We start from the raw sequence: 15312 nt of genomic DNA on the forward strand, positions 1-15312 counted from the left end.
CTAAATGTATGCTCTCTCAATCACTGTGAATCAAAGCCCATTCAATAAATCCCAGGGAGTTGTCTGAGGCATAAAGAAGTTAAGTAATTTTCTCAGGATTACTCAGATGGTGTCAGAATTGAGATTTGAACCTGTCTTTCTGATTGTGCTCTTGCCATTATATGCCACATTATCTCTTGTTTCTATAATGGCAGCAAGTAGATCAAGATAGCATTTTAACTCTCTTTCCTAGATTCAGAAAGCTCCATACTTTGATCCCAAGAGAATGTAGCAGGGATTTGAGATCATTTTATTTTGTCCACCCCCTGTTTTTTAGCTGAATAAAAACAAAGGCTAGAGAGTAAAGGAACCAGCCCCAAACCATACAACTAGGTGGTAAAGTTGGAACTAAAACTTGTGGGGAAGAAAATGGGAACATATCCAGGTATGTATGTTGAGAGTCGGGGAAAAAGTCAACAAGAGGAGACATGGGATATGACTTAACGTTCCCATTTGGGGTGTTATTTCTGTAGCACTTTTTATGGTGTTGGCTTCCATCTTCTTGGGAAATAAATCTTAAAGGCTTGGTCTCTTCATTTCTAATACTTACACTGGACCCTGTGTTTTCTTTTGAAGGGATACAAATTTGAAGAGAACACCTGGGTTGATCCCTACCTGGCATCAGATCCCAAAGTCACACAGCAGCAGCAGCATCATGGAGGCAGAATCAGTCTCATCCAAAAGTAGTTGGACAAGGAACCAGCCCCACCCATGGAAGGACAAGAGCACAGGTTTGTTAGGGACACATATTTGAGTCTTTTCATCCAGGCCCATGGAGGCTTGAAAATGAAGTAATAATTGAGAATTAGCCTGTCAGTAGGACATAAATGTGGAAGCATCTCATTTGGCCTCTCTTTGATGTATATTTCCCTCTCTTAGGCCATGACATAGCTGGGTAAATCTCTGAAGCTGCTACTGTGCTAACATACAGTAGGAAACAAGTTTTAGTTTGGAGACCTGAGTTGGCAGTTCAGAGGAGACCCCTCTCTCCCTGTAGTTTATATCAGGATTAATTTCAATAGCTGTAAAGGGTAGCTGGCAGCAATACAGGCCACAGGTCAAACCATGAAATTGGCAGGACAACCTTGAGACCCCCATGTTCCCTGAGGGCCCCCGTGTTCCCTGAGGGGCCCCATACCATTTCTCCTTCTTAATGACTCTGTGTCATAACGTTCTCTTTATCAAAATAATTTCTCAAGAAAGCATCAGAAACTCACTAACTTTAAATAAGTAACTAATAATAGGACAAAGTTTTATCTTTCTAAGGAGAGATTGAATTTCAGCGGATGTAAAAGCCAAAAAGATATGGGATCCCTCTAAGTGGGATTTCAGGCCTCAGGCACAAGGGCCTGAGAGTGTGTAGTGGCAGGGAGTGGGGGTGAAAATGAGGTGTCTTATTTGATCTCCTGAACTCATTCTGAGCAGGTTTCATTTAAGTGGAGAACTAACCCTGGGGATTTAATGGAAATAGAATCCTTTAATTTTTGTGTATGGTTAAGTGATAATTTGGCAGGGTATTCACTTCTTTACTTGGTAGTGGTTAAAAACCGAGGTCTCAACTGTCCTACAGTTCCAGGCTTCAGGAAGGAAGATTTTATGAGTAACGCTTTTCTCATCTTTATGGTCTTCTTGGTGTGGGTAGCATTAAACTTAGGCTAAATTTATCCATGTCACCAAGAGCAAGAAATGCCATATATAGGAAGGTACTTGAGAACAAAGTATAAAATTGTTAGCTAAGGGACTATCTGATAGATAAGATAGATAAGAAATATCTGATAGGTGAAAGGGCTGCCATTCTATAGACTGTGTAGAAGCTCTGGCCCTCAAATATTTATTTGTTTGTTTGTTTTCTGGTCTTTTTTTAAACAATAAGACTGACTGGAATTACCATAGTTTTTTAGAATTTGCAAAATCCTTTAAACTGAGGTTCAGAGAGGGTAGTGAGTTTTGCCTCAGCACTCTTCGAATGATGTTTGGAGCAGGATTTTGAGACCTGGATTTGCTGACTCCAGATTCAGCATGATTTCTAATGCTGGAGATCTCAAAATTTTGAGTGTACTTTAAAGTTTTAATAACTTCAGAAGCATAAATGATACAAACTTATTTTTTAAGCATTTGAAAGCTTTAATTATTTAAATTTCTTTTACACTCACTTAGTTTTATGAATTTAAAAAAATTAATGTTTAGCTTTGACAAGATGAGGCACCTTGCCATTCTGTATTTTGTGTGCAAGTTTCTGAATGAACCCTTAAACACTGGATGGGTAGAGGAGATCCTCTTGCTTGGTCATCTCAGTTAACCTGATTTATTTCCATCAGACTTTCTCTTGTAGAATCACATCAAAACTGTTGAGAATGCTTTCAAACCTTGTTCTTTAAAAAATTCTTAAGGCTAGAATTACAAATTCAATCCTTTCGGTCACTGAGTAGCTGATAAAAGTTTTTATGAAGTTTGAAAATCAACTAGAGTGACATATAACTTCAGGTAGTAATGATGTTGAATTTTAATAAGAAACATCAGTATTAAAAAAATTTCTTAAATAATCCTTCAAGGTAGTCTTTGTGTGTGTTTAGCACTTGAAATTTGAAGTCATTAAAGATTCAAACCGCACTAACCTCTCTACCTCGTATATCACAGGAGGGAGATCGAATGTCTACTGTCCTTCAGCTGTCCCTTGGAAAGGGAGTGGGGGCAAAGTGGGAAGAAAGGCTATCCCAGCCACTGAATACTGAGGGGGGATAGGGCATTGCTTTGATCACTAGCCTCTTCAGGACAGCTATCACCAGCAATGCAGATGGGGAATGTGATAGTAATAGTTCATGAAGCTAAGTACTAAGGGCATTTTTGACATTGCTCTAGGGAGCTGACACCTGACCCAGGCAACAAGGCAGAGTAGGAGCAGGTGTCTCTGGATTTCCTTGACTCTAGGGCAAGTAATAAGTGGTAATAAATAGAGGAGACCCTAAGAAAAGGCATCCCTCTCAGTGTTGGCTTGTGTTTCCTAATGAAAGCATTCATTTAGGTTCTCTGCTTTATTTGCATTTCCTCCAGAAATATGTAAACGTCTTATCTCTTTCTTCTGTGTTCCAGAACAGCCAACAGCTTTTCATTTCACTGTTCTCTAGGCCTTGTGCTCTACCAAGTGACTCTCAAAATCCTGAGCTTAAGAAATCTGGTGGGGGAGGGAGAGGGAAGTGGACTGCAATGCTTCAGGTGCCTCCTTTAGTAGCCTGGCATCTGGCACAAGGACTGTTCTGTTACCATCCTTGCTCCTCCTACAGCAATCTACTTTTCCTTTTCACTGACTTTTCCATCCCCTCCCCTCAGGATTTGTGCCACTTTCTGTCTGGTCATCCATGAACTCTTTTGTAATTGAGTTTTCATTGTCATGAAGGAGAAGGGGAACTCTAGGTAGAGGTGAAGGGTCTTGCCCCAAGTTTCCCCTTAATTCAATGATAGAGTCAGGAAAAGCACACCTCTTAGTACTTGGGCCCAAGCTGCACCCTGAACTTTGTGCCACCATTATAAGGCTCTTCTACCTTGACTATGGATTGAATAGAATCCAGGCTATGACTGAATCCGTAATGGTGGAGTTTTGTCCTTTGTCTCATAGATGGGGAGTTGTCCTCAGCCTCCAAAAGTGAGCTGGATGAACTCCAGGAAGAAGTGACTCGGAGGGCCCATGAACAGGAACTTCGAAGAAAGCAGGAGAAGGAATTGGAGGCAGCTCGAGGGTTCAACCCCCACCCCAGCCGCTTCATGGACCTGGATGAACTTCAGCATCAGGGTAACTCTTGGACAGAGAGAGAAAAATGGTCTGAATATCTGAATTTCAGCTTTCTGAAATGGTCAAACAGGAATATGACTAACTTGTTGATGCAGAGAGTGTCCCTGGGATATAGGACAAATATCTAGTTGGAAAAAGTGGGGGTGACTTTTGACGATAGAGAATTCTTCATGCCTATTTAGAAATACAGAATGTAACTTGGCATAAGTCCTAAAATTGAGTAATAGAAAAATGAATGATATTGGGAAGATAGAGTGGAAAGCATTTAGTATGGTGCCAAGCCATGCCCACAAACTATTCTTGTTCTTCCCATTTAGTCTGAAGATTTTTGGAAAGCCACTTGTGTCATACTTGCTTACTTTGTCTCATTGTCTATAAACTTTGGGGAGACTAACTTTTAGTAACAACATACAGGCTTGAGGAGTTATTTAAAGGAAGATGCACATAGGTTTGGAAAGGCTTCAGGCCTGGAATAACATAGGTAGATCACTTTGGCCTCCCTTTTTCTTTCTTTAAAATAGGCTACACATTCTTGTTACATCTGAGAACCAAATTAAGATATACTTTATAAATAGTGTTGTGTGCTTTCTTTGTGACCATATTTTCATGAAGTCCTCCTTTCCTGTCTTACTGGGGGGGCATGGCCCATTCTAGACAATCTTAACCCCTCTTTGCATCTCATCCAGATTTGAAGGCACTTTTCCCCTTATATTTCCTGGGTCAATAAGCATGTTTCTCTACATATGTTTGAATTAACTCTGTTGCCCTTGATAACTCCCATTTTTAGGTGTGTCTATTATACTTTCTTTCTAATTCACAGTAGTAGCACCACATTCCCAGATTCACTCTCCTTTTGAAAAGAGACCTTCATTTTCCTCACTTTTCCATCAGCTAGTTGGCCTGCATACCAAAGAAATGTCAAGAGTCTACTGACCATATTTCACTTTTAGTCTTCTCTCGTTGCCTCCACACCTGAAAGAGAGATGCCTGGGTGACTAAGAGAATTCTGGAAGAGGTGATGCATAGTAATAATACCACCTTATCTACCTCTGTTTATAATGTCTGGGAATCTTATCAACTGACACTTTATAAGCTTACTCATGTATCTGAGTGTATAGATAAGTATTGGAAATTTCAAATGATTGTGTGTTACAGGATTACTCAAAGTTTAGGACAAAAGAAGTATCAGAAGTCTGAGTTCTCTCAGGAACCAAATTTAATATTTTTGCTATCTCCTCAATTCCTCTAGGACATTTCAAAATCAGGGAGAAAGAACTTAAGGACATAGGAAATATTCCTAGGAATCTTTGTCCTCTATCTTCAACTTGAAAGAAATGGGAAAACTGTAAAGTGACTCAGATACCTTTTCTTTCTTACTTGAATCTAGAAACAAATAAAAAAAAAAGCTGGTTTCCCAAGTCCAAATAATGTCGAGTTGGGCATGAATTAATATCGAAAAAGACCACAAAGCTTGCAAAGAGATATGGTTCCAGTTTTCTTTGAGATAATTCAGTTAGCTTCAGTTCACATTAGAGTTTGTAAGTAAATCATGGTTATAAGTAGGAGAGGACCAACAACAAATTGATGTGATTCCTTGCACAAGAATCAGCCAGTGATAACCCAATGTCCACCTCTTTCATTTAGATGTAACTTTATTTTCTGTGAAAAATCTTTTTTATGAAGAGCCTTTTCCCCATAATCATTGATGAAAATGTATGTCTATGTTTGGGAAGAGACCGGGAGAAGAAGGGGGGGGAAAAAAGCCTTTGAAAAATATTGTTGTTCCTAGAACTCAATAGGAAACAAGATCAAAATACAAGCAGTGTCAAAACCTAGCAACTATGCCAGACCATGTGCTTGGAGGCAAGATTTGTATTAAGAATTAGTCCATGAGGATTCCAAAGCTAAGCTCCAACTCAGGATAAGAGAACTTCGATATTAGCAGTAGGGTGGGATTATGGGGTCAAAGTAGGAAAGGAAGGTTATGGTGGAACACAGGATATAGACAAAGAAGTGGTTCTAAGAGAAGCCCCACATAAGAAAAGCTAACTGCCTCAGTGCTGAAGAACTATGCTGTCATGGTGAGAAGACCAGATGGGCTCTAGACCAATGAGGCCCTTGTCCCTGCTCTGACATTTTTTAACTGGGTAACTTTGGCACTTTGAACTTGAGTTTTCCCTTATGGAAAATGGAAGTAAAGATACTTGCCTTGTCTGTCTCTCTTGTAAACAGTAAAACACTCCTTCAATGTAGGTATTTCTGTTGTTGAAGTTTTTTATAGCATTATTAACCACACATCAGGGATTTGTTTAACAGACATTTATGCAGATAGTTTGTGTCTGGCACTATGCTGGCCATAAAGGGATAAAGAGACAGAAACGAAACACTCCTTGACCTCAAGGAGCTTCCAGGCAGCTGTTAAATTTAAATCTGTCAGAGGAGACAGCTGCTGGAGAATTTTGAGGCCATTCATGGCCTAACCAGATGTGTGAGGAAGGAAGACATCTGGCCATGGCAGTTGTTTCTAACAGTAGTAACCTGTGGAACTGTTAGAAAATCAGTAAGTTAGTAGCTGCCTTTTTCCCTCCTCTAGCAGAGATGTTCTTCCACCCTAGCAAATGAAGAATTACATCTTTATGTATTTTTTTTTCTATTTAAAAATAGAATCCTGTTCTTTGTGCTACTAGAGATACCATTCTATGCTTTCTACAGGCAGGGATTATCAAGAACTCATAACCTCAGGATAGATGGTGATTGGCACTATGGACCTTCTTTCTACATTTGGGAAGGTCTGGGTGCCAGAGTTAGCTGCCTCTGCCCCTGTCCCAAAGACTGCCTCTGGGCTGTCTGGTTGTAGTGGGCAGCTGTATGGAAGTACTTCTCATCTACTCCCATTTGCATCAAGTGCTGGCCCTTGCAGGGAGGCGTGACCGCTCTGAGAGGTCCACCCATGAGGCTGACTTGGTGTTGGAGGAGGCACTGCGTCGTGAGCAGAGAGGGGACTGTGCTGCAGCTTTGGCTCTCTGTAACGAAGCAATTTGTAAGTAACTAACTCCTTGCAGCTGTTGCGCTTTTGAATTGCAGCTCTTGTCACTGCTGTTGTTGCCATTGCTGCTGTTGCTTGTTTGGCTTGGCAGCAGCCCTCCTGGCTTCTGCTGCCCCTCTGGTGTCTGGGCCTTCAAATGGGAACACACAAGGGCTCTCTGGGGAACACCTAGAGGGAATTCAGCAATAGCCCACAGGTGGCTGGAATCCCCTCTGTCCCCTGGTTCAAGACCATATCTGACTTGGGACAACCCACTCTCTGCCTCCTTATTAATCAAGGAATGGGACAGACAGGAATCAGCAGGAAGGCAACCTTCTCTTGAGACAGAGTAAACAGGCTGTGACTCTGGGCCTATAACTTTTCACAGGAGTATGTACTTTTCTCCTTCCTCCTTCTTTCTGATTCCTGAGCACTGGCAGGGGTTGAAGCATGAGCTTTGGAGAATCCCAGAACTTATCATTAGCAAGTGATTTTTAGGTATGACCCTTAGCTAAGTCCTGTAATAAGAGGCAGGTGTATTTGCATGTCTCATGATGGTCCTTATTTTCCTAACTTTTTCCAGTTAGAAGATAGGAGTTGGGCTGGGGTGCAATGACCAATTTAATCTGCCAGCCATGTTGGGAGGGCCATAGAAATTACCTGTGGGAAATAAGGTGACCAGCATTTCTTATAAATGAATTTCTATAATTGGCCTGAATTCCCTCTGTGAACCCCTTGGCTTGATGCAAGATGTCTTCTAGGCAGGGCTAGCCAGCTCCCTCACTTCAGCAGCCTTTGCATGTTCCATGTCTTGTGTTCTTGCTGCATCTTTTAAGTTACTGCATTTCATTGCTCATTTTTGGTTCAATTTTATTCTTTGTGTGTGCGTGTGTGTGTGTATGTGTGTTCTGTTTCTGCTGTGTGTTTTTTTTGTTTTTGTTTTTGTTTTTGTTTTGCATTTTAGCTAAACTAAGACTTGCCCTGCATGGTGCCAGCTCTAGCACGCACAGCAGAACCCTAGTTGATAAGAAGTTACAAATCTGTATCCGAAAAGCACGGAGCCTCCAGGATCGCATGCAGCAACAGCAACTGCCGCCGCCGCCAACACCACCACCACCACCACCACCACCACCACCGCCGTCGTTGGGGGGCTCTCTCCCTCAGCCAACAAGGTAGTGCCTGGAAAGTCATGATAGCCCGTGGACATCAGGGGAGGTCACTACTTTGGGGTGCTCTAGAGAGAGAGAGCTTTCTCTCTCTCTGAATTGGTAAATTGGGAAGGAGAGAGAAGAATTAACAGCAAAATCTTCTCTTCACCAACTAAATGCCACTTTCTACATCATACTTAGAGAGAAAAGTGGAGAGTCTTATGAAAGTTGTAAACTTGTTGTTAAAAAATGGAAAGAGAATTCACAGCAAAGATTACCTTTATCTTTCTCCCTAAAACTGGAAGAGAACTAAAAATTAAAAAAAAAAATAGTAAAATTGAATCTATTAGAAGAAGCTAACATTTAAAGACAAACTTTGTTTGGTGACAGTAATTCAGTCTATGAGTACATGAATGATAGAAGTTCAGCTAGTTTGAGCCTCTTTCATTAAACAGTCAAGGTTCACAATCCAAAAACAGGTATTCTTCTCTGAACACAAGATTTTTCTGCAGCTCTCTGTCCTAGATAAGTAGGGACAGATGACTCTGGGGACTGACACTGAGAAAATTCATGGGTCAGCCTTGCTGCAGCATTGTATTCAGTATGCATCTGGTCCTGGGAAATTCTTCCAAGGCCAGAAATTGTTAGTGGTCAAATATTTTGAGGCTAGGAAATCAGCATGCTAAAGATAACCCAGAAATGGTGCTATTGCCCTATTCTATAGCCAGAGAAGCAGGACTTCTGCTTTTGGCACTATTTTGAAACTTTTTGCCAAGAATCTTTTAGTAATATATACTCACAAGTAGATGAGCTCACCATAGTTTATGATTATAAGTCACTAAGGCAAAACTTTAAGCTGTTAGGCAACTATTACTCTCTTCTTCAAAGATTGTTCTAGAAAACTGGAAAAGTACAGCTTAGCTCCCAGACCACCTACCCAAACATCCTGAGGAAATCCATCCCTACACTTATACACTTAAATGATTTTTATAGCCCTAATGATGTATGTGCCTCTGTTCTTGGGTAACTGCTTTCTAAGGAATTTTTCTGTGGATGTATACTGGTGTTGGTAAACCTTTTAGAGATCACGTGCCCAAACTGCATCTTCAAGCTGCCGTAACCCCTCCACATTACCCCAGACAATGGAGGGAGGAAGTGCTCTCATTGGGCTGCTGGACAGAGGGGTGGAGCACGTGAAAATTGTCCTCAAGTGCAGTATAGCAGGACACATGTGCCACACCTTCGGCAACACAGATATATACCATCAGAGCAGAATCTATTATTAGAATCTCAGTGCTATCCATCCTCCATTAAACAGAGAGCAGCAATGGGTGTTTTGTTAAGATTCTGATTCAATTCTGAGGAAAGGGAATTAGACTTCATTTAGGGGCTTCCTTAGTGTTAGGGTTCTTACCACCTCTAGGTGTCAAAACTGTAGTTCTGAATGCAGAACTATTTGGAATAGATAGGATTTTTTTTAAAGGGTAAGCTGGAGGGGCCAGCTAGATGGCTCAGTGGATTGAGAGCCAGGCCCAGAGACAGGAGGTCCTGAATTCAAATCTGACCTCAAACACTTACTAGCTGTGTGTCTTTGAGCAAGTCACTTAATGCCCATTGCCTCACCCTTACCACTCTTTTGCCTTGGAACCAATACCCAGTATTGATTGATTCTAAGATGGAAGTAAGGGTTATTTTTTTAAATGGGGGGAGGGGCAGAAGAGTAAGCTTGTAGGTTAACTTCAAATGGAAATGGGACATAAATTTTCAAGAAATAAATCAAGTGATTTTTGTATGAAAGTATAATACTATTTTAAGACTTAAAGGAGAGTTCCATTTCTAATGGTGCATGTCTAAGGCCTTATCATTGGACTCTTCTGCTTATACCTGGGATCTTCTATTTTGTTTTTGAACTTCCTTATTTTGGTCATTGATTAGACTTCATAGGGACTTGGTTTAAATGTTAGCAATTTAGTTTCAAAACAGTCAGCTAAGTAAGGTGTTAGGTAGTTGATCAGTACTAAACAGCTAAACTAGTCCCAGGAAGCATCTAAACCAGTAGATTAATCTCAGTGATTGCTGTTGTCTTTGACTACTTATGTTGTGGAGCTTTTAGAGCAAAAGCAATATTATATGTTATATTATATAGTAGAGTATAAAGGAAATAATTAGTGAAAAATTAAGTAACCATGATTAGTTGGAAAAAATCCCAAGAATCTAATGAATTGCCTTGGAGATGAATTTCAATATATAATACTATCTAGTTTGGATATGATCAGGAAAAAAAAAACAAATAAAATAGTTGATTTCCTCTCAATCTCCTGACCCAAGATCTATCTCCCCTTAACTTAGCAGTAGAGTCCATGTGTTCTTTTTGGATGAGGTGCTTTTCTTTAGTGGGTAGAGTACTGACCTTGGAATCTGAAGAACTGCATTCAATTCTTACCCTAGATAAGCAATAGTTGTGTGACTCTAGGCAAGTTACTTTACCTTTCTTTGCTTCACTCTCATCATCTGTAAAAACAGTTGTTGAGGTTCAAAGGAGAGAATAAATGGAAAGTGCTTTGCAAATCTTAAAACTCTCTCTATAAACAGCTGTTAATACCACCTTTGTCCCCATCTCTTTTCTTCCCTTATTGTTGACCCCTCCTTTCTGGGTTATTGCTGTTGGATGTGAGCCATTTCCAGGCCTTGCCTTCCTTCCATTATCCATATGTTGGGCTAGCAACCTTTTTCTTTCTTCCTTTTTAATTTGCAGTTTTGTAAGGGAGTATGAATGGAATAGGAGTGTAGGAGACAGTGGGAGTTACAGGCAGAGGCTCTTTTTAATGGTATCGTATCATTATGATTAGGTCCATTTGAAGAAATGTATTAGTTCAAGAAAAAGATAAATGTTGACTAAGATGTGGATGTGGGGGTGAAAGAGAAAGATTGTGAATGTTGACCTTGTGCTTTATTGTTTGTAAACCCTTAAATGATTTCTTTTTTTTTTTTTTTTTTTTTTTTTTTGTGCTTGCCTCTCCATTTGTCTTTATCATCTAGGACATGGAATAATTGGTGGAGAATGAACAAAGCAAAGAAAATTAGCAATTCTTTATATGACTTTTTGTCATTAGAAACAGTTAATGATTGGTTCTTCCCATTTATTTCAGTGAACAGTCTCTCCCGCTCCAAGTTCTGTTGAGTCAGGAGGCACGACTGGAACCCAGCAAGGACACCGAGTTTGGGACCAGTTCTTTCTTCCCCTCCTCTACTTCCTGCCATGAATCACACTCATTACTGTCTTCAGAGTCACCCTCCCCACCTACCCTACTGCCCAGTTCCCCTAGTAGGTCTTTTCCCAACCTCTTGACTTCCTCTGCTAATGTGGATGGCCATGCTTTCTCAGCTTTCTGCAGGCAAGGTTTATCCCACAAGCTGAGGAAGACTGAAAAGGGTTCTCCCCAAGGTAGGGAACCTGCAGGAATCCCAGCAGAGGGGCCACTGGGCTATCATGGTGGTAGCAGGACTCCCACTCAGGAAGGGAGAAATGCTGACCAGCAGCAATTCCAAGAGAAAAATGACCCTGCAGTTTTGCCTGCCCTGATCCTTCCCTGGTCACATTTGGCTTCCATGCCCTCCCCTGACAGGGGAGATTCTCACAGTCCCAGCTATAATCCTTCAAGTTGTTCAACTTGGTCCAGCCTTCCTCTACATGGGGCCTGTCACCCCAAAGAACCTACAGCTTCCTCACATTTGCTTCATTTTCCTCCAGATTCTGTACAGAAAATTAACAAGTGTCCCCAAAGCAACAGCCATGAAACTTTATTTGTTTCACAAGGGGAGCAGGGCACCGGAGAGGGTTTGAAGTCAGAAGTCCCCAGCACAAAGGGGCTTATTCACTCCCTGGCAGAACAGTTCCAAAGAATGCATGGGGTTTCCCCAAAGGATCATACTTGTGAGAGAACCTGGGTAGCTGCAGGTTCCCAAGACAGGAAACCGACAACTAGATTGAGAAAGGAGTCACCCCCCTCAAACTCCAGGTTACACAGGAATGGTCACTGTTCTTGGGAAAAACAGCATAAATCTTTGGATAAAAGGGATAGGCAAACTTCCTGGGAAGTGCCCTCTAGTTGCCATGCTCTTTCAGTAAACCCTTCCCCACACAACAGTGATGCTCCCTGGGGACTGGGATTAAATGTGGCAGAATCAGTAACGTTCCCAGGGAAGCCCTCACAGATGGAAGATATTAGGCCAAAGGAGGTAGGCAGTAGTGATGACTTAATGACTTCCCTGCCCATGGACCATTGGGTAGACAATATTAGGCTCTCTGGCTCTCCTCGTGATCATGAAAATGGTCCATGGATTCATGGGCCTGGGAGGAACCCCTCCCCTCAAGATCCCTGCATTGGTCTCATCCATCCTGGGAGAAGCCATATGCATCTGCACCCACACTGGAACAAGGACACAGAGCAGGAGGCCTCAGAATTGGAGTCTTTGTACCAGGCCAGTCTGCAGGCATCTCAGGCTGGCCAGCCTGGGTCAGGGAGGCATCCACTTACTCATCCAGGTAAACATGTGGCGGACAGGAGGATTTTAGGCTGGGAGCTGGGAAAATGGGAAGAGGTATGGGCGAGTTTTGACTAATTAGTCATGGAGATTGCATTAGGGTATGGTTACATTTCTAACAATTAGTGAAGTCTTTAGGACAAACACAAACTATTTTTCTTAGTCTGGAGTGGGGAATAGAGAGTAGGATTGTTACAAAGAATCCTTTGCCCTCTAGCCCAGTGGTTCCCAAACTTTTTTGGCCTACCGCCCCCTTTCCAGAAAAAATATTACTTAACCCCCTAGAAATTAATTTTTTTAATTTTAATAGCAATTAATAGGAAATATAAATGCACCTGTGGCCATCACCACCTCCCTGGATCACTGCAGCACCTACCAGGGGGCGGTGGCGCCCACTTTGGGAATCACTGCTCTAGCCAGTGATTTCTGACTCCTAAAAGTTAAGAGACTATTTGAGTCTACACCCTGTATTATCTTGCACTTGGAAACTAGGATATATCCTGAAAAGTGATATGATGTATGAAGGATTGAAAACAGGCATGCCAATAGGCCTTGGGACTAGAATTATTCCTTAGTCACAGATTTGCCCTCCATGTTTGTCCTTTAATAGGGTTGCTTTATGTTGAGACTCCAAACATTTCCAGACCCTTACAAAGCCACTAAATTTTCATCTTGTTTGCTCCTTTCATACATGATTAGGTTTTAAGTTAAAGCCTCTCTAAAGGAAATCTCTCTATTTTCTAATTAATTCCTAAATTCTAAGCTGGTAGGACTGTGATTTGTTTGTGTCCAATCACTGACTTTTCATGGGATGAGTAGGTGTCACTCTTCACTATCTCTTGTTGACACAGGCGTTTGACTTGTTCATGCAGGTAGAAGGCATGAAAGAGACCTTTTCCATTCAAAGCTGGATCATGTAAAATTGCAAAACATCAAGTTGATGTTTAGTTTTAAATGGATTTTGTGTTCAGAGTTACTAAAAGAGTAGTTAACTAAGAGTCAAGACACTAGGTTCTAGTCCCAACTTTGCTGTAAACTATTAGGACCATGAATAACACATAAAAGTCAGAGGAGGATCAGAGAGGAGGGCATCTTTAAAGTAAAAAGATCTCTAGGGTCCCTTTCATCTCTTAATAGCCTGTGGTTTTTGTCAATTTTTATCTCTCATAGTTCCCATAGTAATAACAGACTCGTCTGCTGCAATTACCTAGTTATATTTTTTAATAATTTTTTTCAAATAACAGAAATAGATTTTTTCCCCCTCCCTTTCCTCCCCCCCTCCTGGATATGGTAAGCAATTTGATCTCGGTTCTACATATATTATCATGTAAAACATACTTCAATAATGGCCTTTGTTATAAGATAACATTTACATAAAATATATTGCATCAACATCATATACCACAATTTGTTCAGCCATTCTCCACTTAATGGACATCCCTTCAGTTTCCAATTCTTTACCACAACAAAAAGAGCTTTTATAAATATTTTTGTACAAGTAGGTCCTTTCCCCATTTTTATTATCTCTTTGGGATATAGACCCAATAATGGTATTACAGGATCAAAAGTATGGCACAGTTTTATAACCCTTTGGGCATAGTTACAAAATGCCCTCCAGAATGGTTGGATTAGTTCACAACTCTACCAACAATGCATTAGTATCCCAATTTTGCCACATCTCCAACATTTATTATTTTCCTTTCCTGTCATATCAGCCAATCTGACATATACATACAAATATATGCATGTATAAAGTCATTCTGCACTCTTGAGTCCAGTGCCTCTCTAGCAGGAAATGAATAGCGAATGCAAGTGTACCCAAGTGTCACTTAAATCATTCCTTTTATCATTTCTTATGTCATATTATTTCATTACATTCATATGCCATGATTTGTTCATCCATTCCCCAATTGGTTTTCCAGTTCTTTAGTTTTATCAAAAGAAATGCAATAAACATTTTGTATATATGGGTCCTTTTCCTCTTTCATTGATCTATAGATCTAATAGAGATATCACAGGATTGAAGGGTATGTATAATTTATTGGCTTTTTGAACATAGTTCAAACCTGTTATTTCAACCAGTGAAATATTGAGTGCCTACTATTTTAAATCTTGCTTCTGACCCACGTTAGCTGTATGACTGAATGGTAAGTCATTTAACCTCCAGTTGCTCCCATGCAGCTCTCTTAAGACTCTTAAGTCATAGGCAAGTTACTGATCTGCAACCATGGAAGGAGCTTCTTCACAATAGTTTTGAACTAAAGAGAAGAAGGACACAATTCTTTGCCTTATACTAAGACCATGCAAAGTAAGAATATGAACCAAGACCTGAAATTAGTTGTACTACACCCCAAATTGAGCCCAATTTCTTTACTCAGTGGTGACTTGAACTGAAGTGTGGTTATGGGGATTTTTAGAAACCTATTTATTTTCTAAAATTATTGAATCAGACCACCACTAGATCTTTTCCTAATCCCATATCATGGTATACAGGTACCTTGGGTTTTTGAAGGTTATATCTTAACAAAATAAGAGCTCTGGCAAGTTTTAAGGAATCTAGAAAGGCCTTTAGTATGGTCCTTGTAACATTTATATATATATATCTATTATATTATGTGCCCCTGCACCACCTTTACTAAATTTGGAAATTTGGATCACCAGGTTGGGTACAGGAAGAAGTTGGGGGCCACAACAGGACTAAAGAACATCTCTCAAGTTTTTCTTTGGTGGGCAGGCAGTCTGTGTTGGTAGAGGGAGTTCTATTCCTG

At 40.6% G+C, this 15312-nt stretch overlaps 1 protein-coding gene across 7 annotated transcripts in view; it reads left to right on the forward strand.

Moving 5' to 3' along the window:
• Window positions 1–15312, forward strand: part of USP54 (ubiquitin specific peptidase 54) — an 82828-nt gene that overhangs the window by 59066 nt on the left and 8450 nt on the right. For 6 of the 7 annotated variants that reach the window (XM_044659073.1, XM_044659074.1, XM_044659075.1 and 3 more), the window contains 5 exons: window positions 616–764; window positions 3671–3826; window positions 6747–6866; window positions 7816–8023; window positions 11149–12545. In XM_044659073.1, coding sequence (XP_044515008.1) covers window positions 616–764; window positions 3671–3826; window positions 6747–6866; window positions 7816–8023; window positions 11149–12545 — 2030 coding nt within the window. The remainder of the gene's footprint in view (window positions 1–615; window positions 765–3670; window positions 3827–6746; window positions 6867–7815; window positions 8024–11148; window positions 12546–15312) is intronic. The other variant, XM_044659078.1, reaches the window with a different exon arrangement.

This window comes from Gracilinanus agilis, chromosome 2 (assembly GCF_016433145.1).
Source record: "Gracilinanus agilis isolate LMUSP501 chromosome 2, AgileGrace, whole genome shotgun sequence".
NCBI classification, from domain to species: Eukaryota; Metazoa; Chordata; class Mammalia; order Didelphimorphia; family Didelphidae; genus Gracilinanus; species Gracilinanus agilis.